Below are 26,017 nucleotides of genomic sequence, written 5' to 3' on the forward strand. Positions count from 1 at the left end.
ATGCAACAGTAGCTCAGGAGACCCTGAAGGCTTGCTGGGAGACAGACCACCTGCAGTGGTGGGACATACAAAGCTCTTCTGTGTTGTGTTGAAGTGAACTGCACATTAGAAAAACCTAGACACAGTAACAAGAGAAAAGATCTTGTTTCAATAGCTCTCCAGAAAATGCTGAACCAGGGCTGAGTAACGCATTCGGTTCTCACGTCAACAGTCACCAAAAACATCTTCATTGCCTCAATTTCTAAGCTGAGAAAATAGGGACAATGTATTAAATCTCAGTACAAAATAGAGCAATTGCAAAAAAAAAAAAAAAATCCTGGATTAAAGAAACCGCCGTAAGAGCGCTGTCCATACAGTCGCACAGGCGTCAGACAAAATTATTTTATCAGAGGGACGCGCACTTCTGTAGAAAGCAAAACTGCTGGCCCATCCCAGGCACCGCAGTCCACCCTCTGCCCATGCGTAGTGGAGCCTTACAGTCCAGCCCGAGGAGTGAGTGGCGTGCCTGGGGTGTCACGTCACTCTGCCCAGGGCTCCCACAGTCCCTGGGGCGCCGCTCCCTGCCTCTTGCTCCGCCCCTCACAGAGCGGCCCGCCAAGAAGCTGCAGAGCAGTGGGCGCCATGGCCGACCGGATCAGCACTGGGGAGCTAGGCCGCAAGCCGGGGCAGGTAGGACCTGGCGGGAGGTGGTTCTGAGCATCACCCGAACCTAGACCAGCAGGCCCAGCCCTGCAAGGGTTCCCAGGACAGGCTCCATCAAGGGCCTGGGGCCGCGCGCTCCTGAATGGGGAGGTTACTTCAGGCAAGCAGGCCACAGGGCCAGACTTCAAACTCCTGACCCTGGAGCTTGGAACAGAACCCCGGGAGGGTCTTGAAAGAGGGAGACCAGAGTTGAGCTTTGCTACGGGAAAGGTTTGGGCTTCAGGAACGGAACGCGCATTTATCTGCGTTTATTTCCGGCTTTCCTGTCCCTGAACTGTTAGCCTCACGAAGATGGCGACCCAAAGTGGCCTTGCTCAAACAAAGCCTGCTTGCCAGTGTCTGCAGTGTCTGCACCCTGCGGATAGAGGTCCCAGAAACACACCTCGACCAGACCCTTGGCGACCCACAGGGTAACTATACAAGATAAAAAATGGAAAGTCCACCCAGGCCCGGTGACTTTTGCTCACGATGCCCCGCACTTTCATGGCCGAAAGAGTTGCTGTGAATTCTGGGCCTGGTCTGGGCTATGGTGTGAGGCCCTGCTTGTAAGACAAAACAAAACAGTGGAAAAACTGATGGCGTAGAGAAGCGTAGAGGACCAATACTCACCCGGGAAAGCAAAGCCAGCTGAGGTATCTGTTGTTCACAGATCTTTTTGGACAATTCGAAGGGCACTTGTACCTTGATGAGTTTTGTTACCCCCCTCCCCAGCCCCCGAAAGGCTTTGTCTACTTAATCTTCTGACCTCTTAAGGACAAGCTTCTGGAAAACGAATTATTTCTGTAGGTCATTTAACGGGTTTCGATAATTCTAGGCAAAGTGTTTGTGCATGCGCGAAAGCTCCAATGAAAGGGACTTCAGTGGCGAAAGGGACCTCAGTGGCGCGGGATGAAGCAAAACTGCCCAAAATAGAATTCTGAATAAAATACCTAATTATCTAGAACACAATTAAGAATGTATTCTTACACTACGTAGTATGGAGTCCCCACTGAATTTTGCCATCCTCTGCAAAAACAGCAGCTTGCTTAGTCTCTCCAAATAGAGTTGAAACCCTGGATTTCTGGGAAACGGGAGGCCAATGGTTCCCTCTGAGAGTTCAGGTCTAGGCAGCACTTGCTGCCGATTGTCAGCACTGCTCTTTGTGATAAGAGTGACACAAATAACAACTCACTAAAATGTAGGAGTGATTTGTACTAAGCACTTCAGCACCTGCTGTTACTAATTAAGGGTTTAGACCACCACGGATTGCAGATGGAAATCTAGCGTCTTCCAGTCACTGAGACTGCAGTACCCTGAGTGTGCGGTCTGAAACCAGACAGAGTAGATAAGGACATTGGCTGTGGTGCGACCTTATAAAACTGCCCATAATTAAAGGATGTGTGGCAGGGTATTAATAGGCCATACCCCAAGAGAGCATGGGATCTCATCTTCACTTCATTGTTTTTTTAAAATTTCCCAATGAATATGTATTTTTTAAGTGCATTAAGCAATTCATAGAGAAAAAACATTGCTGTCAAATGAAATCAAGCCAATTGTGTTCTTAGGTAGAAATCATAGACCTGTTAAAATGCAATTTTGCACGTGAGAATATGCTAGGGTTTTCCATTTCTTTTATTATTGGCAAGCCTTATTTATTGCCTGTGTTCAAACACTACACCATCAACAAGATACTAAATAAATATGAAGATTCATATTGCTTATACTTTGCTAAATTTACATGACTGGATGGTGGACTTGTCTGGCATCCTTACTGTTCTAATCTGTGTGACTATTGACACCCTGAGTACTTTGTGGCTCTGATTTTGTAGGTCAGGGAACGGAGCTCAGATCTTTCGGGAATGGCTTTGTTTTGTACCATGTGCCTCAGCACACACGACTTGGCAAATGTTAGACTCCTGCACAGAGCGTGGCTTCCCGTGCTTTCCCTGTCTGCATTACCCCCCAGTTCTTCAGGCTCCTCCCTACGTCTCTACCCTTTACAGTTCTAACTCTTGACTCTTCGGCACAAAACTGAGGACGTTTAGAGTGAAGCCTGGGAGGGGGCTCGGCATCCATTTGTAACCCCAGAGCTGGGGGTTAGGGGGCCGAGACAGGGAGATCCCTGGAGCTTGTTGGCCAGCCATTCTAGCCCAAGGTGAACCCAAATTCAGTGAGAGACTTTGACTCAAAATACGAGGTAGAGAGTAACTAAGGAAGACACACTCACACCCATCACATACACAGGCGCATACACATACACCTCACACACACACATATCACCTACACATACCACTCACACATATACCACATATACACTCTTACCCAACATACACACCATACAGATACTATATACATACCACATAGACACATACCATATACACCACATACGTACCATATTTCACACACACTCTAAACAGAAACATTTATATCATTTTAGGGTTAGCCTATCTATATCATGCAGATTATATTGGTTTATTGGTAGTTGCTTCAACTAAATCTGTTATTTAAAAACAACAGAACTATAACTCTCATACAGCTGCTGTCACACCACTTATTACTGATTGTTACAGCAGCTCGGCTTTAGGGGTTTCAGGAAGGTGCTGGAATAGAATTAATCGTGTGATACAGTATAGTTGGACAACAGACACTAATGAGCTGCATCCGAAATGCAACTGGACCTATGGTGTGGTTTTCAGAGGAAGTCAAAGAGGTCACAGGAGCCTTGGTGTTCTACCTATGTCACTGCAGTTTCCAGAAGCTGAGACAGGAGGATAGCATCTTTAAAGCCAGCCTGGGCAGCATACCAAGGGTGTTGTCTCAAGTAATGAATGGATTAATTATTTTTAAAGGAAAAGGCTATGTAAGTTTTTGAAAATATTGGGGTATTTTTGAGGAAAATGGAAGTAAGTTTGGTAGAGTAGGCTGATGTCAAATTGCAAAAAACAAAACCAGCCAACCAAACAAAAGCCCCTACATGTTAAGAGTGGGCACTTTTATCCTTTCTGATGTTGGCAGGTAAGAGTGTGGTTCCTGCCTGGGATTGAGCATAAATGCTTCCTCCACCTCCTCTGTTCTGAACTACACAGCAGAAGACACTTTTGAAATAATGACGCCTCAAGCGAATATCACAGAATAAGAAAGGAGAGGGGCCATCCTACATTAAAACCTAAGGAGACTCGACTACAGAATGCAATGCATAGTTCTCGACAGAATCTTGGCTACAGCACAGCAGTTTCTCTCACAACCTAAAATCCACAGTCAGATTTAAAATCTAGACAGCGATGGATCACATGCCCACTCAGAGGAAGGCTACAGCTCTAAAGACAGGAAGAGAAGAGATGCTGGGTGAAACAGAGGGTGGACAGGACCACACGTGTGTGCAGGGGCTGATCACCTGCTGTGGAAGTAGCTGCATGCAGAACACCTGGAGCAAGGCTACTTGAGCTCCAGGGTACGCCTGTCAACTGCTCTCTACAGCAAATGGGCTGCAGGTGGGCTCAGGTTCCCAGTGGGTCATTTCCAGTCCTCTGTGTGGCCAGAAACAGGAGCAGGCGCAGCACTGGACTCTGCTCTCCAGCCTGTTTTCCAGTTTCCTGCTCTCTCACGGTGGACCCAAATCATACTCACAGCCACTCAGTCCTTGATTGGCAAGTTTTTAAAGCATAGGCAGCCACAGCTGTGCAACTGTGCTGCTGCATCAGTCACACACATCGTGACCTGCTTTATTATGAAATTCACATCCCAACATGCTGAAGAGAGAAGACGGAGCAGTTCCAAGGTGATTAGGTCACAAGGTTACGTTGCTGGTAAGAGGAAGATTAGTGTTCCTGAACAAGAGGCCCACGGTGGACTCATCTGCCCTTGTACCGTGTGAGAGCACACTAGACATTGCCTTCTCTGAACCAGAAATCATACTTTCGCTCAATGCCGGACCTGCCAACACCTTAATCTTGGACTTTCCAGTCTTCAGAGTGGCAAGAAATAAATGTTTTGTTCATAAGCAGCCTTGCTTTGGTACTTTGAAAATAGCAAGCTGGAAAGGCTAGGACAAAGAGAATACAAATAAATGTTTGAATCCTAGTTTGCAGGGCTGAGGAGATAGTGCGGTTGATAACGTGCTTATGTATAAGCATGAGGATGTGAGCCATTTATGGAAAGACTCATGCCTGCAACCCTCCTACTCCCCTAAACTGGGAAGGCGGAGACAGGGGAGCCCCTGAAAATCACTGCTCAGCCAGTTTAGTCTAATCTATGAGCTCCAGGTTCAGAGAGAGACTCTGCCTCAAAAAATGAGATGGAGAGCAACAGGAGGAAATCCCACGCAGACTTCTACCCATCACATGCAGGGCACACACATGGGCAGTCCCACATTAACACACAGCAGGCATGACTGTGTGTTCATGCAATTCTAGCTCTGGGGAAGTGGAGATTTGGGGATTCCTGGCCAGCCAACCTATCATAACATAGAAAATTCAAACTCACTAGAAGACCAGCCCCAAAACACAAGGTGGACGGTACCTGAAAAATGACACTTAGAGTTGTCCTGTGACAACATAGCTACACATACATGCACACTCAGAGACACAAGTAAAATTTGAATGTATATCTTCAAAGAAGTGACCACATCCTAAAAATAACGGGTTATTTAGAAAATAAAACCTTAAAAATTCACAATTCATATTACATTCAGTACTTTTACAGGACAAAAGATCAAGAAAGCTTTCTGGGAAGACTATTCTGTCACGGACAAATGGAGAAAAAGAATCTACCTGGGTTTCTAGCATTTCACAAAAGATTCCCAAAGAGGGAAAGACAACAGTGAAGAGAAAGTGATCTGTGGTTGAAGAAATATTATCTGTTTCCAGAGCAGGTACTAAGTGCTTATATTTAGACATACAACATCACCCAAAGAAAGCAAAGTTGCTTGGTGCTTTTAACTGCCACTCTGAATATCACAAGGTGATGGACCATCATCTTCAAAATTCAGAGATAGTGGTTTTTTGACTCAGACCAGCTAGAACTAGCCCTGACTTGTCAGAACACCACAACAGTATTTTCAGGCAAGAAGAATCTCCTGAGCCTGTACTGAAATTCAATAAAGTGGATCCCAGGAAGAAGCAAATACGAGCTACAAGGAACAGTACAGATCAAAGAATTGACAACAAAAATCATTGTGTGTAAATATTAATTATAAACACACACACACAAAAAAACAAATAAAGTCTTAAATCCCAGGCATTCCCAGAAGAAGTGCAGCCTTGTATGGAGAGAGACCAAGGTCTCACTATCTACCCATGGTTTGCATTTGGCCAAGGATTGTTATGACCAAGTCCCAACACATGATCATAATCTCACTTTAAGCATTATGAAGTGGTTTGTGTGTTTTGTCTGTCTGTATGCTTGTGTGTGGTATATGTACCTGGTGCCTCGAGGCCAGAAGAGGACACCATATCCCTTGTTGAGATAGCCAACAGCTGTAAGGTACCGCACGGGTGCAGAGAACAAATCTTGGTACTCTGTAAGGGTAGGCAGAGTGTTTAGCTACCGTACTATCACTCCAGCATCAAATTTAGATTTTTTTTTAAAAATGTGTTCTCTGGAATGTGTTTTTAACCAAAAATAAATAATGTGTGATTTGCTGATTTGCCTTTTTCACAAAATACATCTTCCAGGAGAAAAGTCTGATTAATAAGCTGGATCAAAAGAACCTTATCTGTTGCTGGGTAGTGGCTCATGCCTTTAGACACAGCATTAAGCAGGCAGAAGTGGGCAGATCTCTGTTCAAGGCCAGCCTGATCTACCAATCAAGTGATCGAGTTCCAGGACAGCCATGGGTACACAAAGAAACCCTGTCTCTAAAACGCTGTAATAATGATAATAGTAATAGTAGTAATAATAATAATAATAATAATGATGAAGAAGACGAACCTTACCTGTTAATGGAATAAGAGAGAAGTTTTTAAGGAGTGGGCAGGATCTTACTAAAGTAGCGGGATGCTCAAACCCACATACGGAGGCAGTGAAGAGCTTCTTGCCCTCAAGTGCTTAGTTTGGGGTTGACTGCCCTGCTCCTTGAGTTATTTGTCACTCTTATTTGGTAATTACATGTGGCCTTTGCTTCCTCCCTTCTCTTTTAGGGCAGAGTAGACCTTTTGCTAGTTGGAGATGCCACAAGATACTTCCTGGCTGGCTCTGTGCAGAAATTCTTTTCCAGCACAGCACAGATCACCCTGACCATTAGCAACGTGAAGAAGGTAGCCGCGCTTTTGGCTGCTAACTCGTTTGACATAATTTTCTTGAAGGTGACTTCCACCTTAACTGCAGAGGAGCAGGAAGCCATCAAATTAATTAGGTAAAACTTTTCAAGTCTTGACCTAGTGTCTTTAAAATTGCTTTTAAAACCTACTTCTTAAATGCATAAGATATATTGACATATTAAATACATAGGATATAATATATTGATATACTTGGTTGCTATACAGTATATTGATATACTTGACATCAAATTAGTCCACTGTGAGCTTTAAGATGAAGCATGTCTTCATGGGTAGAAGTTTCCTAGTGCGGTTCTATGGCAGGCTTCACGTGCCATTGTAAGAATTAGCATGCCAACTTGAGCAGGAATAGGCATGAGTGACGTCAGAGGGGTTAACTGATCACAGAAAATTATTTGATATAATGCTGATTCTAGTCCCGTAGGTATGCTTTTTAAATAACTGTCAGTACAATGACTCCTCTTTTCAGAGTTTATTAAGAGTTCTAGAGGATATTAAAGCAAATGAACATTAACCATTCTTTAATGTTAAAATATCTAATCAATGTTGAGTGTTTCCTGCTTATGATTCTTAAAAAAAAAACTTGATAAGATTCAAGATTCTACTTTCTATTCCTTGTATTATTTGTAATTTTTTGTCTCAAATTATACATGTGTATCTTTTTCAAACACACCCAGAGGTATGTGTTTTAAGGGGGTTTTTAGTTTTATACCCCAATCCAGATTTTGGTGATTTTATTCCTATAGTGGTCTTGAAATGTCCTCTGTTCCTCAACCCTTTTAAACTAATGAGGAGTTTGAAAATGTGGATGAGGTTTCCGTTGCTGTTTTTAGTTACGAAGGAACAGTCCATCACACCCTCACTAATTTGAGATGCTGAGCTTATTTTTTCCATCGTTTTAAATTCTCCAAGTTAAAGGCATCTATAGTTTAGTTCCTAGTAAGTTAAGCTCTTAAGTCTGATTTATTTTTTCTTTGGCTGATTATTTTGCTTCATTGTAACACTTTCCCCTCAGATCTGGCAAGAAGAAAAACACACATTTGCTGTTTGCTTTTGTATTTCCTGAAAAATTTAGAGGTAAGTATGTGCCTGCTTGCTATAACATGTGTTTCGTTTCCAAATAGAAATTACAAGGTTGGTGTTAACATGATTTCTGTAGGCTATATTTCAGAATATGGAGCTGATATTAGCTTCAATGAGCCGCTGACCTTGGAAAAAGTGAACACTGTGATAAATTACTGGAAAACATATTTCACAAACACGGGTGAGTTAAAAATACATTTATAAAGGTTTAAAAATTGTCATTCAAATTCTGTAAAACCATGTTTGTACATTTCTAAATTGATTTCTCACTTATGCCTTTTATTGTGAATTAACAATTTGCTGTGTATTTTATAAGAGTGTGTGTTTAATCATAGCCTGGAAATACAACTAAATAAGGAGCAAAAAACTTTTGTTTTTATTTTCAAGAGAATCTGAAATGTTCAGAAATGTCAAATGAGTTAGTTGCATGATAGCTATGTGATGAAGGGCTCTGTCTGTTTTTGTTTTTGTTTGGGATTGTTACTATGTTTCTTTTCATTTGGTAACTTAGCTAACCATCATATCTTTGTTATTAAAATACAATTGATCAGGCTTCCTCATTACAGATATCCGAAAAGTAGAGCATTAACATGGAATTGCACAGTAACTCCGTTGCAAACATTTTCATAATTATTTACCTTATTGAGGCCAATCATTTTAAGTGTTTTCAACACATGCACACAAAAAAACTTAAATTTCATATTTTCTTGAAACATACTGAGGACTATTGTATACAAATTTACATTCTAGAGTCAGCGTGTCTGCCTCTTTATAGTGCTAGTTTTCAATGGTCAGAGTAGTGAGTGCTCTCTGTGGCACCTCCTCTCACCACCCCCTCTTCCCCAACCCTACCCACTGTGGCTTCAGAGTTCTTCCTGGGTGTGACTAAGCATGTGGTCAGGGTCCCTCTGCAATCTGTTTTATGGTCTTCAGTCAAACAGCAGCTGTCCATCACCTGTCCATCACCTTTGATGGATCCCAACCAATCTCCAGTTGATTTATCATTGGTCCAAGGACTAACAGCTGCAGATTTTTTTATGGCCCCGAGGCCATAACTTGACAGTGCAGTTGCTTGACATTTACTTATAAATAGGAAGGGGATACATAAACTCAGTTGGGGACGCTTTATAAAATGTGTCACTTAGAAGATTCTTACCGGTAGGAGGATGTCCTGGGGTGCAGTGTGTGTAGCCTTTCAATGGTACTTTCTAATCTTAGTGATTTTATGCTTCATGGACTGAAACCTATCACTTGCTTTCTACTTTTAAAACCCTGCTTTGTAAAAATAATTGGCAGTGAATTTATGATTAAAATGAGCCTCTTTTCAAACTTTCAATAGATATGGAAAACACTGAGTCGCCTCCAGAATGTAAACTGTACTTCCAGACTTCCTGCAGTGAACTCGGAGGACGTTTTTCTACAGATCTGTTTTTTTGGTTAGTTTTATTCTTTTTTTCGACTTTTCCATGTCATGTATGTTTACTGTGTACATTTTATTAAAGATACTGCAGAGAATTTAATAATAGGACACACGCCCAAGTGCTGAGTGTGGCGCAGAGAGAAGGGCTCTTTCCTGGAAGACAGGTGACAGTCTTCTGTTTCAGATTCTAGAGTTAAGATCATGGGTACACCTCACAAGATGATTCAACTCAGTATAAGAAAGCACACTGATATTCAAATAAAATAACAGCAGATTCCCCCTTTTCAAACATATATTCAGAACTCTAGATATTTGCAAAATTGTAGCCTTACCTAGTCTATGTCTACAGAACTGTGTCTTCATTGTCTGTTTTGAACTCATAAATTCAAAACTTCAACTACTGCATGCCTGTGAGTTATAGTCTCATATATCCTATGAAGGAATGAACATTTGTTTTGTTTCTGTAGGGCAATCTCTGTTTGTCTGTCTGTCTGTCTGTCTGTCTGTCTATCTCTCTGTCTCTGTCTCTATATCTCTCTGTGTGTGTCTTACTTGTTCTCTTACAGGCTGTTGAACTTGGGTCAGATTCTTCCTATGTTAGCTTTGCATGTTTGATGGAAATCAGCTTTGTGTGAATGCTGCCCTGTCTTTTTACACCAAGGAGGTTTTAAATAGAGCTTAGAGCACAGGAATGGACAAGTGCTGAAGCCCATAAGTGCTGATGATGGTGAAAATTCCAGGTCAGAATGTGTACTTCTAGAATGTGTAGAATGTAGCCATCTACTGTGTAGAACAAGGGAGGGACTTGGCAGCCAATTCTGTGGCAAACCAAACATGACCTCACTTAAATGGCGCATGGATAGCAAAAGCTTTGTGAATCTTATTTAGCAGCTGAGTCTTAAAGAGCTTTCTGAAAGGTGACCCCTTATCTGGCATGTTGGGAGGTTTCATTATTTTCATATGCTACACGAAAGCAGTTTTCAGTGTCTACCAACTTTGAATTTTTCTTTATCCTCCCTCATAATCAAAGTATAAATTTCAGTCAAGTTTTGCCCTTTTGGATAAAGAAAATGGAATTACAGGACTAGGGAGTTACTGTGGTCAAGTGTGAGAACATGAGCTTCAGACCCAGAACTCAAATACAAAAGCTTTAAGGCATGAGTGCTTAGAATCCCAGCACTGGGGTGATGAAGACAGGAGGGGCTCCTTGAGGCACCTGCCAGCCAGCCTAGTCACTAGGTGAGCTTCAGGCCAGGGAGAGACCCTGGGGGACAGCACCTAAGCAAAGACACCAAGGTTGATTGGTTGATTGCGCTCTCTCTCTCTCTCTCTCTCTCTCTCTCTCTCTCTCTCTCTCTCATACACACACACACACACACACACACACACACACACACACACGTAGAGAGAGAGAGAGAGAGAGAGGGAGAGAGGGGGGGGGGGGGGGGGGGGGGGGGGGTGGGAGGGAGGGAGAATTATTTTTCAAGAATTTAAAAAACAATATAAAATAGTACAAAAGAGGCCCATAGAGATGGCTCAGCAGTTAAGAGCATTGGTCACTCTTCTAGAGGAACCAGGTTCAGTTCCCTGCACCCAGTCACCCTGTCTGTGACTCCAGTTCCAGGGTTCCTATTCCATCTTTTGGCATCCATAGGCTCCAGGTACACATGTGTTGCATATATACCTATAAAATAAAATTGATAAAATAGTTCAAAACATAAAGTTCTAGATCTCAACCTTCCTAATGCCATGACCCATTAATACAGTTCCTCATGTTGCAGTTTATCCTAACCATAAAATTATTTATGATGCTACTTCATAATTAATTTTGCTATAGTTATGAATGCAATGTAAATATTTTTAGCGATAGAGGGTTGTCAGAGGGATGGAGGCCCATAGGTAGAGAACTGTTCTAGATAGTAGAGTCAAAACAACATCCATTAAATGACAAAAAGGACAGAAAATCCATTAAATGACAAAAGGGGAGAAATCTTTGCTAATCGAGTTGGAATAGAACATGTAAAGTTGCCCTTCTCTTTTCTCTGTAATGGACCTTAACTTTTAAAAATGTATTTTATGTATTTAGCTATGTTTTGCTGCACGTATATCTGTGTACCACAGACATATAGTGCCCTCAGAGGCCAGAAGAGAGCATCAGATAGCTTGGAGCTGGAGTTAATAGATGGTTATGAACCACTACCTGGGTGATGGAAATTGAATCTAGGTCCATCAAGTGCTGTTAATCACTGAGCCATTTCTCTAGCCTCATGGACCTTAACTTTTAAAGGGTAGAACACCTGTGGTGTGATTTTCAGTGGGACTGTAAGACCTCGTAGAAGCAATTGTGAGTGAAGACTGTATCCAATCTGCCTAACATCATAGCTTGCCCCGTAACATCCTCAGAATACTTAATGTTAGTTCACAGTTGGGCAGGAGCAGTCTAGCTCAGTCTGCTTTATAGCAGGTTGTCTAAGCATCAGCTGTCATACGTAATTACCAAATACAGCTGGAAGCAGAAATGGACTGGTGTTGCAATGCTTTTACAATACCATGAAGTTTTTAAAAATGTATTATTAGTGACTGCATATAATTTAGAATAGCTATGGTTGGTAAGATTAGAATGTCTTAGTCCTGATTCTATTTGTATTTAATCAGTATATTTTAGAATTTTTATCATTGGATGTATGATATTTTGAAATCTGAAGGAAACGATTTAGTACCAAACGTGTCAGGTACAGTGATTTAATATATTCTCTTCCTTTGTATGAAGCAGGAGACATTCTCCATCTGATTAGTGAATTACTGCTCATTATTGACAGTTGCCTGGCATTTTTTCTCTTTAATATGTGACATGATTCTCACTTGCTTCTAGCTCTGAACTGCTGAAAAATGACAATAGACTTGGATTAAAGGCCCCGTTGTCAAGTCCAGAAAAAAGCAAAAAGGCTTCTTCTTTTCTTCACTCAAGCAAAGAAAAGCTGAGACGGTGTGTGCCGGTGGAGCCTGTGCACAGGGGGTTCCTTCTTCACACAGGGAAACTACTCCATGAATCCCATAACTTTAACACTGATAAAATTCTAGATGGAACTAATCAATGTGACCACTGAATATATGCCACCGTGAGGGACCAAAGAGCTGAGTAGGTGCCACTGCCACAGCACGACTGGAGAACAGTAATGATTCTAAGTCGTGGGGATAGAAATGTTCATCTGTAGTCCTCCTAAGTTCCCTGTATATTCAGATGCTTTCTTCATACACATCGGAACAATGTGTAGTGGCATTTTTTATTGTGAAAGTGACGTATCTATCTAGCAAAACTATAGAAAAGGGTGAAATTATTGTTGACAGTTGAGTCATCTATAGATAACAATAGCTTAGTGTTTTTGCTTTCTGACCTTTTTTTGTATCTCATTCCTGTTTATAACCTGTTAGTCCCACTGCCGATGAAATTCTGAATATCTGATTTATCATAATGCACCATTAGGCAACCTCTCATATTCTGCTGAGATAGCTTTGCCCATAGAGACTCTGCTGTGTGTTTCATCTTAGATTCTTTTGTAAGTGAAGCTTCTCTGCGTGAAACGTCCAAAGCCTTCCAAGTGTCCAGCTGTTGGCTCTCAGTGCTTTTTACCCCTAGAATAGTTCTTGAGACAACTCTGCAGAGTCCCAAAGATCCTGAAGCCCAATAAAACCACCACCATTACTTTCTACCCTGACTATATGCCAAATGATATATATTTTTAGTCTGTTTTTCTTCTATTCTGAAATTAAGAGAAACTTGGAGACTTTCCTAAGGCTACAGATAGTAACTGTCAGTCACCCTGCACATGTCAAGGCTGTAACTGGACAAAACAAGTACTTAAGGGAGACATACCAAGGGCTTGAATCGATTTGAATCAATTACATCTGCATTTCCCATGTGTCTCTCCTGAGACGCATTCAAGATTTAGGGTCCTTTGGATGCTGGCCTGGACATTGCCTTGTAGTTTAGTTCATCTGCTTAGCAAAACTATCTCCTCCAGCTCGGGCCACACTATGATACGTGAAACTCACATGGTACAGGACACAAATGATTTATTTCTTGGTAAAAGTTCAAACCTAGATCCTGATTCTTCCCGGCCTGCTAAGCTTCTACTGTGAATTTAAAAAGTTACATATATATTATATATGAATCAATCACATGAATATATATATATATATATATATATTTTTTTTTTTTTTTCATATGATTCTTTCCTGAGGGCATAGTGTCTGCAGATCTTCATGGGCTTTGAGGGGTGTGCTTTGTACTGTCTGGGCACCCTGGGCACCACAGCAGTGGGCCTCGTCTAGGGGCTAGCGTGGCACAGAGTCTGTACTTTGGCAGATGTCCTCTTTCGTGGGGACCCTGGGTTGTGCTTTCAGCAGTTGTGAGGACTCTAGGCCTGTGGGAACACAGCCTTTCTATTAAACAGGGATCAGATGAAGATAAGCAGAGATCAGATGAAGATAGGGACAGTCCATTGTCATAAAAACTCAGGAAGAATTGTTCCTTCTGGTGAACAAAGAGGTGACGCTTTGTTATTTTCATACAATTGCTTGAACAGAGAACGCATCAAGTTTTGCTGCGAGCAGTTGCGCACTCTCCTGCCATATGTCCAGGGGAGGAAGAGCGATGTGGCTTCAGTCATTGAGGCCACAGTTGATTATGTGAAGCAGGTCCGGGACTCTCTCTCTCCAGCCATTATGGCTCAGGTACTCAGTTTCTCAAGTCCTATTCATGCTTCCATGCACCAGCTTTTATTTTTGTTTCTGTAAATGCACATCTGTGTGGCTGTAGGTCTGTTTTTACAGATGCATCTTTGTACTTGTTTAGATTACAGAATCCATTCAGAGCAATAAAAGGTTTTCTAAGAGACAGACGCCCATCGAGCTGTTCCTTCCATGCACAGCCACATCACAGAGGTATGGCAAGGGTGTGTGAGTCCACAGTCTGTGTGTTGTTTTCCCGGCTTGTTCATGCTGGATGATTGTGCAGGACCAAAAACATGCCCAGAAAGAGCCTTGGTATTTGTTAGGGATTCATAAGTGTCTCCCACTGCCAATACTGATCATCTGATCACTGTGATAGACATGTCTAGTATTCCCAGGGCTGGGGGTTTCCATCCTATGACACACACCCTGTTCACTCTGAGAATTAAAATGGGTCCTTTTGACTCCATCACAGTGACTCTGCTTGTCCTGCAGGGCCAGGATGGATTCTGTAATTCTCTGGCAGGGCTTGAGGGCTGTGGAGCATGTAGAACGAGTTATAAGCAGTCTGTGACATGCCAAGGGGTGACTTCCTCACACGAGTCTTAAGTCTGTGCAAGCAAAGAGAAACAAAAAAGACCTTTGAAGGGTTCTCAAAGGTTCCAAGTACTACTATGTTATATTTAAATAATCTATAGCTGAGACTTGTCAGGGTTTGTCAGTTCTTGACTAATAGAAAAGCTTTAAGGATCTGGAGAGATGGCTCAGGAGTTAAGAGCACTGACTGCTCTTGCAGAGGACCTGGGTTCAGTTCCTAGCACCCTCATGGCAACTTACAACCAACTATAACTTGAGCTCCGTAGGACCTGATGTCCTGTTCTGGTCTCTATGGGGACTGCATAGGAATGGTACACAGAAGTACATACAAGCAAACATTCATACATATAAACAAACCTTTTTTATTCATTCGCTATTTTATTTATTTACATTTCAGATGCCATCCCCCTTCCCCATTCCCCCCACTCATTAATCCCCTACCCCATCCCTCCTCCTCCTTATTTGCCTTTATACTGTTTAAATTACTTGCAAGTATTAAGGTCAGTTCTAGGTTGAGGAACTAGCAATACAATAGATGCAAATAGTCAAGGGACAAGGAAGACAATAAACCCAGATAATCAAAGAACACACAGGACAATAAACATCCCGTGATCACTCCTGTGATCACTATTTCTAAGGGCTTATCAGGATGATCAAAATATCTGAGCCTACTTCCCTGTCCTAGCCCAAAGTCATTTTCATGCCTGAAGCCTACTTCTTTGTTCTAGCTTAAGATTTAGGTTTCTGCCTATAATTACTTCTTTGTTCTAGACTAAGGTTTAGATTCCTGCCTGAAATTACTTCTTTATAAACAAATCTTTTAAAACACAATTTAGAAAAACCTTTGAATTCAGCACTGTTGATATTTCTACCTGGAGAGATGTGCAAAGTGAATCTTTTTTGTCTTTCCAGGGAAGAGGCCATGCTGACAAGTGCTTTCTCCCCTGTGCAAGAGATCCAGCTCCTGGCTGATCAGGGCTTGAATGTGTATTCCATGCCTGCTGCAGGAGGACCTTTGGAGGAAGCTGTGAGAGGTGAGCTTTGCCTAACACTGTGTAGCTCACAGAGCATGTGAATGAAGGCTCTGCAGCCCCAGGGTCCCCCAGAGCATGTGAATAAAGGCTCTGCAGCCCCAGGGTCCCCCAGAGCATGTGAATAAAGGCTCTGCAGCCCCAGGGTCCCCCCAAGTCCCCATTCATTTCCTGCCATAACCACATGGTCAAGTGGAGCGGAAACATTACCCAGTAAGTCCTGGCTTCACCATCTTGAAGTATTTAAATTGAGTCTTTTAGTTCCTTTTGTGTCACTGTGGCAGAATTCCTGACAGGGTGACCTCAGGAAGGAAATGTTTAACTCCTAATACTAGAGGATTTAGTTTGAGATGGCAGAGGCAAGCATGGCGCTATTCACACAGTAGGACATCACAAAGCAGGGGACTAGGAATTAGAGCAGGATTCACACAGTAGGACTTCACAAAGCAGGGATCAGGAATCTGAGCAATAAGGAAGCAGAGGTGGAAGGCCCGAGTTCCAGCCAGCTATATTCCAGCACCTAAAGGTTACACAGATCCACAAAACAGTGCCACCAGCTGGGGAACAAGTTTTTAAAACAGGTCTAGGGTGACATTTCAGAATCAACCACAAGAGTATCTTAGGGGCAGAAGCAATGGCTGTTCTTGCAGAGGTCCTAGGTTTAGTCCCCAACACCTACACGGTAGTTCACAATCTTCTGTACCTCCAATTACAGGGCCTCTGTGAGTACTGCATACACATGGTAAACACACATAAATGTATGCAAATACATACATAAAATAAAACATAAATCTTTTAAAAAGTTATCCTAGAAACTGCCTCAAAATTGAATATTATTGCCAAAAATATTTCTTGCTAACAGATGATAAGTATATTGATAAATTTCTTTCTCATAGAAATGAAATCTAACAGGAAGCACAGTATCTCTCAGTACCCATGTAGGATTGGTTCCAAGTCCCTCTGCAGATACCAGATCTTCAGAGTCTCAAGTCTCCTCCATAAAATGAAATATCATTTGCATGTAACCTGGGCATTTACTGCCGCTTATTTGAGGTCTGATGTGGATTGGATGATAACTGCTATACAATGCACAAGTGACTGCTACATTACATTGTTTAAGGAACAAAGTCTGTCCATGTTTTGTATAGCCTTACTGTAGTTGATTTAAAAACAAACAACAAAAAGCAAAAGCCTTTGAATCGATGGTTAGTTGAATCCCCATCTCAATGATACAGAAGACTGACTATGCTTGTTAGTTCAGTTCTGACTGTCTGCTGAGCATTTAGAATGTTAATTTATTTACTTCTTTCATGTCTTTATTTAGAGACCCTACTGAGTCCTTCTGAACTACCTAGTTAAAGCTACTTGTCCCTGTGTGTACACACAGTACAGCCCACTCTCAGCCCACTTTCCTCTTGGATTTATCTTCCTGGTACTTACCACCTGTGCTCTTTACTGTGGTTGTTATTGGCTGTCTTCTTCCATTATGGTGCCAGCTTCATGAAGGTAGAGAGATTCCCTCTTGTTTTATTCATTGCTATATTTTTAGCAGAGCAACCACACTACACTAAAGCAGTGGAGGTCAAGAAATGCATACACTACAAATACCCATCTGAACACATGCAACCCTCCTTCCAGAGGCACTCTGTTATATTTTTGGTAATTCTTGGCATTCCCACGTAGTTATGGAAATAGTGGTGGGAACGAACCAAGCCAAAGGAAAAGAATCCAGGTCCAATGTGTGGCTTTTGGTGTTCCTGAAGGCTATTCTCCCCTCAGAGGAGCCAGTAAAATGTAGACCTTCTAATAGAGTGGCTGGTGCTGAGTGACAGGAAGTCTCCAGTCCTCAGCTTGTCTTTTTCTGATTCCTTCCTCCAAAGAACTGTGTTGTCATAGCATCCCATGGTGCTGGGAATACCCTTGACCATCACTCTCCCACCTAAATGCAAAACTGCCCTCTGGTTCTCAGCTTGGCACCCCTGCCTCAAAGATAGCAATGCACGGATGGATGAGATGCAGTACTTCATTGTATGGAACTCAGTGGCAGACAGAACCACAAGAGCAAACTGCTCTGCTCAGTGTGTTTACGAGCACAGTAGATGCACGGTGATAGGCATGTAGACATGACAGCCATGTCTACAGGACCAGGGGGAGTTCTGGGACAAATGACACTCCTGTGGTTGTATCCAAAGTCAGAAGATAAGGGGACAAAGTAGAACACAGCCCTCCCTGGTCCTCTAATCAAGGAAATAAATGCAGGACCCTTCAGTGGTCTATGTAGGCCTTTCTCTTAACCACCTGGGGAGATTGGAGGAGAATACGGAAAAAAAACAAAAACCATCAGCCAGTTAAGCTATTCAAAGTGCTTGTGGCTCATTGTGACACGGAATGATTGAGGTGATCCAAATTAAGTCAAATTAAGGTGGGGCCGTGCTCAGTGCCTCTTAAGGATCTATCTATATATGCAATATTGTTTATGCTCTGTAAAACGGTGTTGATGGCTACAAGTTCAGGATTTTCTGTATTTGAGTGTTTTGTGTAATTGCATCACCCAGAGAGACCACTCTGGGAAAGACACAGTTATACTAGGACTGTAGACTCATAGGACGTGCAGCCTCAAAGAGATCTGGAAGGTCAATGAGTCAGAAGCCCTAATTTGGTCACTTCCTACTTGAAAAGTAGCTGACTATATTAATGAATATGTATATTCCTCTGGATTGATCATCCCATTGTTATCTCCTAACTTTAAAAAGTATTTATTTATTTTATGTGTGTGGGTGTTTCTCTGCATGTATGTATGTGTACCATGTATACACAGTATCTGTGGAAGCCAGAAGAGGGTGCTGAATCATCTGGAACTAGAGTTGGAGTTGTGAGCTGCCTGTTGTCTGTACTGGGAACCTAACTCAGTCCTCTACAACAGCGGGATGTGCTCTTAACCTCTGAGCCATCTCTCCAGCCCTGGAGACCACTTTTAAAACATTACATGTTTTACAAATCTTTGAAGTCTAGCTACTTTATAGAACTAAAATATAACTGTGTGTTGGTCTAACCTACTTTACTTATAAGAAAAAAATTGGCCAAACTTTCTTTGTAGCTGAATGTATTTTGGTTTTGTTTTTCTCACGTTCTTCCTTGATTTAGAGGGATGGAGTTAGGGTTTCTATTACTGTGGTAAAACACCATGACCAAAACTCAGCTTGGGGAGGAAAGGGTTTATGTCATTTTACAGCTTGTAGTCTGTCATTTAGGGCAGTCAGCAGAAGCTCAAGGCAGGAACTTGGCGACAAGCACTGAGTTAGAGACCATGGAAGAATGCTGCCTCCTGGCCTTTTCATCTTGCTTCCTTCTAAACCCAGGACCACCAGCCCAGGGCTGGCCCTCCCACATCAATTAAGAAAATGTACTATGGACTTGCTATTCTTTGCAAAGAATTGTCTTTATTGGGAGTCTCTTTTCCCAGATGAACCAGCTTGTGTCATGTTAACATAAAACTAACCAGAACAGATGGTCAGTTTGGTCAGATGGTAGCCAATCAGACACAGACAGACAGACAGACAGACAGACAGACACACACACACACACACACACACACCTGCCTGTCCTCTGAAAGCTCTTGAGATACACAAATGCTAACATGCAGTGCTTATATCAAGCAGTTACAGGAACAGGCTGGGTTTTTCCACCAGTGTTTAATGAAGTGCAGTAGCTGTATGCAGTATGAGGAAACGAGATAGAGGACCACATGTTTCTACTGCGGTAGTCAGAGCCACAGAAGTGTGCACAGTGCTCACAGATACCTGTCTTCTTTCTTGTTACAGGTCAGCCAGGCTGTGTTTCAGAGAGCCCTACTGAGGATCTTTTTAAGACTCGCGTCCCCAGCACAACCCTCTCTCTGAATTCCTTCCGTGCTGTCAGATACTGTTCTGGACCCGTCTCTCCCCATGAGGCAGCTGCCCGGACAAACCAGAACATTTCCATTTATTTACCACCCACTGCGCCCAGTGTGTCTAACTTTATTCCTCAGCACTGCAATGCCATGCTTTGCCCAACACACCCATCCAGTCCCACTTGTCTGGTGAGTAAGAGACTTCTGGGGTCTGTGAGTAAGACTGGATCCTCTCCAGCCTGTGAAGGCCCTGAGCCACACTTGGTCTCAAAGCTCAGAGTCTGCACCCCAAGAGCTGTGTTGGTTTCTAAGTCACTATCTGAATGGTGATAATTGCTGTAGTTAACCCAGTGCCTCATTCTCTGCACTGCAGACCTGGTATCTGGATGTCTGCTGTCATGAATCTGGATGTGGCCTAGCTAGTCTAGCATTAGGTAACCAGGTGCGTGAGTCCCAGCGGAAACACAGGGAAGCTTTCCACGACGGCAGGCCCCAATAACATGAGAAAGTCCAAACGGGTTCCAGGAGTTTTATTGTTCATGGTGTGTGATAGATGGTCTAGACGTGCATCCTCCTCCCCCCTCCCCCCTCCCCCACATCCCCGTTTAAGAGGGGCGGAGCTGGCTTAAATAGGAGGAGAAGGAAGGATCTGGGCGGGAATAACTTAATTAACCACGCCCTCTGGCCTTTAGGTAACTCATGAATATGGAAATCTCTTGAGGCCGAAGCCTGTAGTCACGCCCTTTCACTGTGTTAGGTGACACCCCTTTGGGAGGGGCTACATAATCAAACACCACTGCGAGGCCCAGGTTAAATAGAGGTTTAGTGTGTAGGAGCCTGGATTCTGAGGGCGTGGTCAAACACCTGCGGTTTCTCCATTGGAGTCGGGGTTCAAGGCCCATGCCCAGCCAAGAACCAAGATATCCTTCCACGGCCCGACACAACTGGAAACTAACTTTTTTGGATCTAGTTACCTCTCCCTCTCCCCTGTGCTTCTACCCAGAATTCCTTGGATGCAACAGCCCATTCTTTGATCTTCATTCTCAGCTGATCCCCCTAACTGCCTCTGTTCTCAGCAGCAGTAGGTACCCTCACTAGATGAAAACCCATGCTTTATTCACCCTTAGTCAGAGTTCAAATACCGAGGTCTTTATGCAACAGTTGTTTGGGCATCCTCATGCTCTGACACTGTGCTTACTGGTATTTCTGGGTAAGTAGTGTCTACAGACAGTATGCTCACACTCACGAAGTGTCAGGGATACAACCAGAGAAGCAGGCAGCAGTGAGGTGGGCTGAAGCAGGTAGAGGGTATATAGTTGCTAGTTACTGCTGACCCGTGGAGAAGTACCTGCGGTCTAAGCCAAGATCTTGAGACAAAGAATTAACCTCACAGGGGCTCTGGGATCAGAGATGAGCAGAGAAAAAGTGTTTGGGGTAAATGGACCAGCATCATACAGTGAAATGGATCTCTTCACTTTAATTTTTAGTTGCTGGCATGTACTTACCTTATATGTCTTTTGTTGTAGAGTTTTTATAAGAAAATAATTATTTTTGTTATTTTTATTTTGTTTTGTTTTTTGAAGTATGTATGTGTTCATGTTCGTGAGCGTGTGTGTGTGTGTGTGTGTGTGTGTGTGTGTGTGTGTGTGATTTCAGTGCACATGTGGAAGTCAAGGACAACTCTTGGGAGTTGTATCTTACCTCCATGTTTAAACTTCTCTTTTGTTTCTGCTGCAGCGCACTCCTAGACATGAGCTTCCCGCCAGTTCTCACACCGCCTCAACCAGCATCTTTTGTGGGTTCCAAGAGTCAGAGTCAGACTCAGACCACCAGCCTTCTCAGCAACCCGCTGGGCAATCTCCGCAGCCTCAAGACAGTAGTTACTTTTAAGAAAAATTAATATTTGAAAACATGTAGGTTTAGTTGCCTGATGATGCCAGTTAGCTTTATTAACTTTCGTGATACAGAATTCATTTGTAACATTGTAAGAATGGGTTAGACTCAATTAACGTGCACTTCTTCCTCCCAACTGTCTGGGCCATATTAACAATCCATGTGTGGGGCTCATATTCTAGACCACATGCTGGGCACAGTTGTCCAGTTGAGGAAGGAGGGACAAAGAAAGATATTTGAAAGCTGCTGATCCTGTTGCCTGAAAATGTGCTAGAACCTTCCAAAGGTAGATAGAAGGATAGTTGATGGCATTGATAGCCTAGTGTTCTCAGGCATCTTCATCCATGTTGGGACTTCCGTGGCCAGAGAGCTGCAAGCAGCAGTAGCCTGAGTGACCCACACACACATTCATTCTACCAAACGATAAGTGTTCACTTTGTGAAAATCATACTATGAAGAAGACCCATGTGGACATAAGCATCTAAGGTCAGGAAGGCACACTAATCTGCCACCAAGCACGGCTCCTGCAGCCTGGTGATTGATTCTGTCATTGATTTCTATTGATATCTTTTCTAGATTTGGCATTTTAAGCAGCCCCCTTCTTCATTCATCATCCAAACTAAAATAATCAGGGAGATATGGAGCAACACCCCCTTGTCCAGTTGGTGACTATGGATAATTGATATGCTTTCAATTGCATTTTGCAGTCTTGTGAGTGGAATGGCAGCCAGGAGGGCATTACTTTCCTTGCTGGACCCATACATTTCTGCTTGGTCCTTTCCTTGTACGGGGTGTTTGAGCAACTGTTGGAAACAAGGAGAGAGAGAGGGAGGGAGATGGTTGTTTTATATTTCACTGAGATGTTCTTACACAGAAGTTTTACTGTTAGTCTAGGGTTACCCTGTAATTCATTGTTTTGTTTAATAAAATGTTTTCTCTTTTAATAATAATGTGCAAGGAATTTGATTTTATTAAGTTTTTGAGAAGCTTAATAATTACTTTGGCTTTTTTTTCTGGTTATAAGTTCTTTGAAGATGCCCAAATGGCAAACTCTGTGGATATGGACTACGAGGTGTGAAGGAACTTGAAGTGTCCAACTAAGGTTCTATGCCTCTTACATGGATAATGAGTGTCCATAGTCCCAGCTGCAGTTGCTTTGCATTGGAAGAGAAGTTGCTGAGATGTTTTGGGTTCTGTAAAGCTTGCTCTATCCTGGCTGGCCTCTTTTACTGCTGGAAACGCTGCTTGGATGGAGATTTCTCTAGGTCAACACGTGGGTTCTGAGAGAGCCTGTGGCCAAGAATTCTAGGGGAAAAGTCTCACTGAGCATGACTCCAGGAGCCATTTGTCTGCTTATTGCTCCCTCTGCCCCCATTTTCCTTTCAATGTGAACAGGAGCCTGCCTGACTTATACTTAAAGCCTTTTTATTTGGGGCTGTTGATGCTAAAATTCCTCCCCTGGGGGAGGCATGAGAACATCTACTTCTCCCAAGGCCCCAAGCACAGACAACGCAGTTCCCCAAAGTTCTCTCTGAGGAGCCAAGGACTTTATTAGGCTTCTTTATAAAAAGCACAGGTGAGGATTTTTCAGTGGTGTTGGCATTCTACCAACAAAGGCCATATCCCAAAATTCTTAATAGATGGATCGTCATAGATGATGGCTTTCCTGTGGCCACCTATATGGAGCACCCTTGCTCTGTCTCTCTCAGCCTATATACTCCAGCCCCTCCATAAAGCCATGTACGATCAAGGCAGTGTTGAATTCCCAAGATGACAGTTGTGATCAGAGGATAGTCACGTACAACAGCCAGTTCTAGACTCCTAAATTTCATACAAATCTTCTAGGTTAGAATTTCATTTTTAATAAATTATGCTTTTCCAGATAAGTTCATCTCTCAACCAAAGACTTAGCAGGCCTCAGCCCATAAGATCTTTTTTTTTCATTTTGTGCAATGGGTGTATGTTCTGTGGTTCATGTTGTGCAATGGGTGTATGTACATGAGTGTGCAGGCATATATATGCTTGTGTATACACATGCAGAGGCCAGAGAAAGATGTCCAGTGTTGTTCTCCATTGTACTCTTTGCCTTATTGTCTTGAGCCACTCATCAAACCCATAGCTTCTAATCATCTAGGCTGGCTGGCAGGCCAGCTCTTAGATTCCATTTATATCCACCCCTGTAAGCAGATGTTACAGGCACACATAGTCGTGTTCAGTTTTGAACACTCTTATCTACCAACCTATCTCTCCAGTCCCAGGATCTTCTTTTAAAAATCAAGCTGGCAGGTCATGAGAGAGTATGGTATTATTTTCTTCATGAAAAATGTACAAGGAGGTTGCCTAGAGTAAATGATAGCTTCTAGGTTTCAGTTAGTGGTGGAATTAGCAAGATGTGGTAGATATCCAGTGTGGAGAGGCAAAGGATGAAGGCAGACACCCGTGCTTCCATCTTCTGTGGCTAGTAATGAAGTTCATTGAGAAACTAGGAAGGCTATACTTGGCAGAATGTATTTGCAGTATGGCAGGTTGTCATTGTGGATGCTACCTAATTGCATCCAGATACATACAGTATGGCCAGGAGACCTGAATGGTGGATGATGTCATCCTTTTCTGATACTACATAATTCATCCAAGGAGCCACTTGGTCAGGCTTCTCATGGTGTTTTATGGTGACAACTTCCAGAGATTTCATGTATATGGGGTAAAACCCTCAAAGACAGAGCACAAGAAAGCAATGGCTGCTGTTTGTTTTTTTGGTTGTTTGAATCATGTGACTCTAAATTTCTCCTTATTTCTAGCTTCTAGAAGTTTTAAAGCTTTGACAATGCCAGGTCTTTGTCTAGTATGCAAACTAGCTGTCTGTTGCACAGTAAACTTCTGAGTGGCATTTGCTTCCCTTTGGTCACTTCCCAATCTGGTCTGCCTGATTCTTTAGGATGATTTGCCTGGTCGGGGATTCCAGTTTGATTCCTAAAGGCTGTTGTTTCTCCTGTATGAATAATCACTTATCCACAGGAGTGGGAGAAAGCTTGTTTGATCAATTTCCAGGCCGCACACCTCCAGTGATGATACCTAGCACTCTGCAACTGACAGATGAATTAGTATGTATCTGATTATCCTACCTCAGCACTCCCTATACACCTGAATGGATGCAGATACCTGTAGCAGACATGGAAAAGGAATGAGCAAGCAGTCATTTTTCATTGACCCTAAACCTGGCAACACTTATAGTTCATTAAGACAACAACAATCATTCTGACTGTCGACAGAGGAGAGAGGGGAAGTTATATTTAGGGACTATTTAGAGGGAGTGGAAACTGAAGAAAGCTGTTTTCAAGTTTGTATTAAAGGATCCCTACATAGGGACCCATCTCAACTGCAGAACCAAACCCAGACACTATTGCTTATGCCAAGAAGCACTTGCTGACAGGAGCCTAGTACGGCTGTCCCTTAAGAGGCTCTGCCAGAGCCTGACCAATACAGAGGCAGATACTTGAACACAGGGACCCCAATGGAGGAGTTAGGGGAAGGACTGAAGAAGCTGTAGGGGTTTCCAACCCCATAGTAAGAATAACAGTATCAACTAACCCAACCCTCCAGAGCTCCCAGGGACTGAACTACCAACCAAAGAGTACACATGGAGGGACCCAGGACTCCAGTCACATGTGTAGCAGAGGTGGCCTTATCGGGCATCACTGGGAAGGGAGCCCCTTGGTCCTGTGGAAACTGGATGCCTCAAAGTAGGGGAATGCTAGGGCAGTGAGGTAGGTCAGGGAGCACCCTCATAGAAGGGAAATGAGGGATGGGATGGGGGCTTGTGGAGGGAAAACTAGGAAGGGGATAACATAACATTTGAAATGTATAACAAAAAAAAAAAAAGGTGTTCTTTAAAGTAGACTACCATTGTAAAACAGTGAACTGGCCAGCCTTGGCCGACTGGTACCAGTCCTCGAGCCTTGCGGCAGTTTTCTGTCTAGCTTTCAGGAGTAATGCTGGCCTCTGGTTCTCCCTCTCCGTTTTGTGGGCTCCTTGGTATGTGGAATGAGGAAGCAAAGCGGGAACCCCTGGATCACCTTGGTTAATCTGATATCAAGAGCTGTTTTCATCACCATGGAAACAGCAACCCTGTGCAAGGCTGAGAAACTCCTTATCTCCATTTTTCAAGGTTGGTTTTACATTCCAGGATAATCATCTCTCTGAAAACAATAAAATAATTGGAGAACACAGGCAGCTGTGATTGCTTTAACAACAGGATCATGTATGCTGCAAAGTGTTTCTCAGAGTCTTACAAAGCTGTTTAAGAATGCTTTTCTCATCAGGAAGGTTACTGGGAAGTCCAGTTATGAAGTATACTGTGTGGTAAGTAACATTTCAGAGAAATGGGTTTCTAGAATGTCTGGTCAACTTGTTTTGAAAA

At 42.8% G+C, this 26,017-nt stretch overlaps 1 protein-coding gene across 1 annotated transcript; it reads left to right on the forward strand.

Annotated features, from left to right (window-relative positions):
• The first annotated feature begins 595 nt into the window (after positions 1-595).
• Sohlh2 (spermatogenesis and oogenesis specific basic helix-loop-helix 2) lies at positions 596-22,544 on the forward strand. Its single transcript, XM_028763607.1, has 11 exons — positions 596-669; positions 6,819-7,033; positions 7,972-8,033; positions 8,116-8,220; positions 9,379-9,475; positions 12,332-12,445; positions 14,046-14,193; positions 14,315-14,403; positions 15,700-15,821; positions 19,640-19,896; positions 21,445-22,544. Exons 1-11 carry the CDS (start codon positions 622-624, stop codon positions 21,595-21,597), a joined length of 1,410 nt encoding a protein of 469 aa, XP_028619440.1. The 5' UTR covers positions 596-621; the 3' UTR covers positions 21,598-22,544.
• Positions 22,545-26,017: the final 3,473 nt, after the last annotated feature.

Source organism: Grammomys surdaster, unplaced genomic scaffold (assembly GCF_004785775.1).
Source record: "Grammomys surdaster isolate TR1022 unplaced genomic scaffold, NIH_TR_1.0 139, whole genome shotgun sequence".
Lineage (NCBI taxonomy): Eukaryota > Metazoa > Chordata > Mammalia > Rodentia > Muridae > Grammomys > Grammomys surdaster.

Excerpts from the sequence above, each read along its gene's own strand:
- Sohlh2 (XM_028763607.1), top strand. The coding sequence starts at position 622 with ATGGCCGACCGGATCAGCACTGGGGAGCTAGGCCGCAAGCCGGGGCAG. Across the intron at positions 8,034-8,115 it reads ATTTCCTGAAAAATTTAGAG|GCTATATTTCAGAATATGGA; the intron begins GTAAGTATGTGC and ends TGATTTCTGTAG. Across the intron at positions 14,404-15,699 it reads TGCACAGCCACATCACAGAG|GGAAGAGGCCATGCTGACAA; the intron begins GTATGGCAAGGG and ends TTGTCTTTCCAG.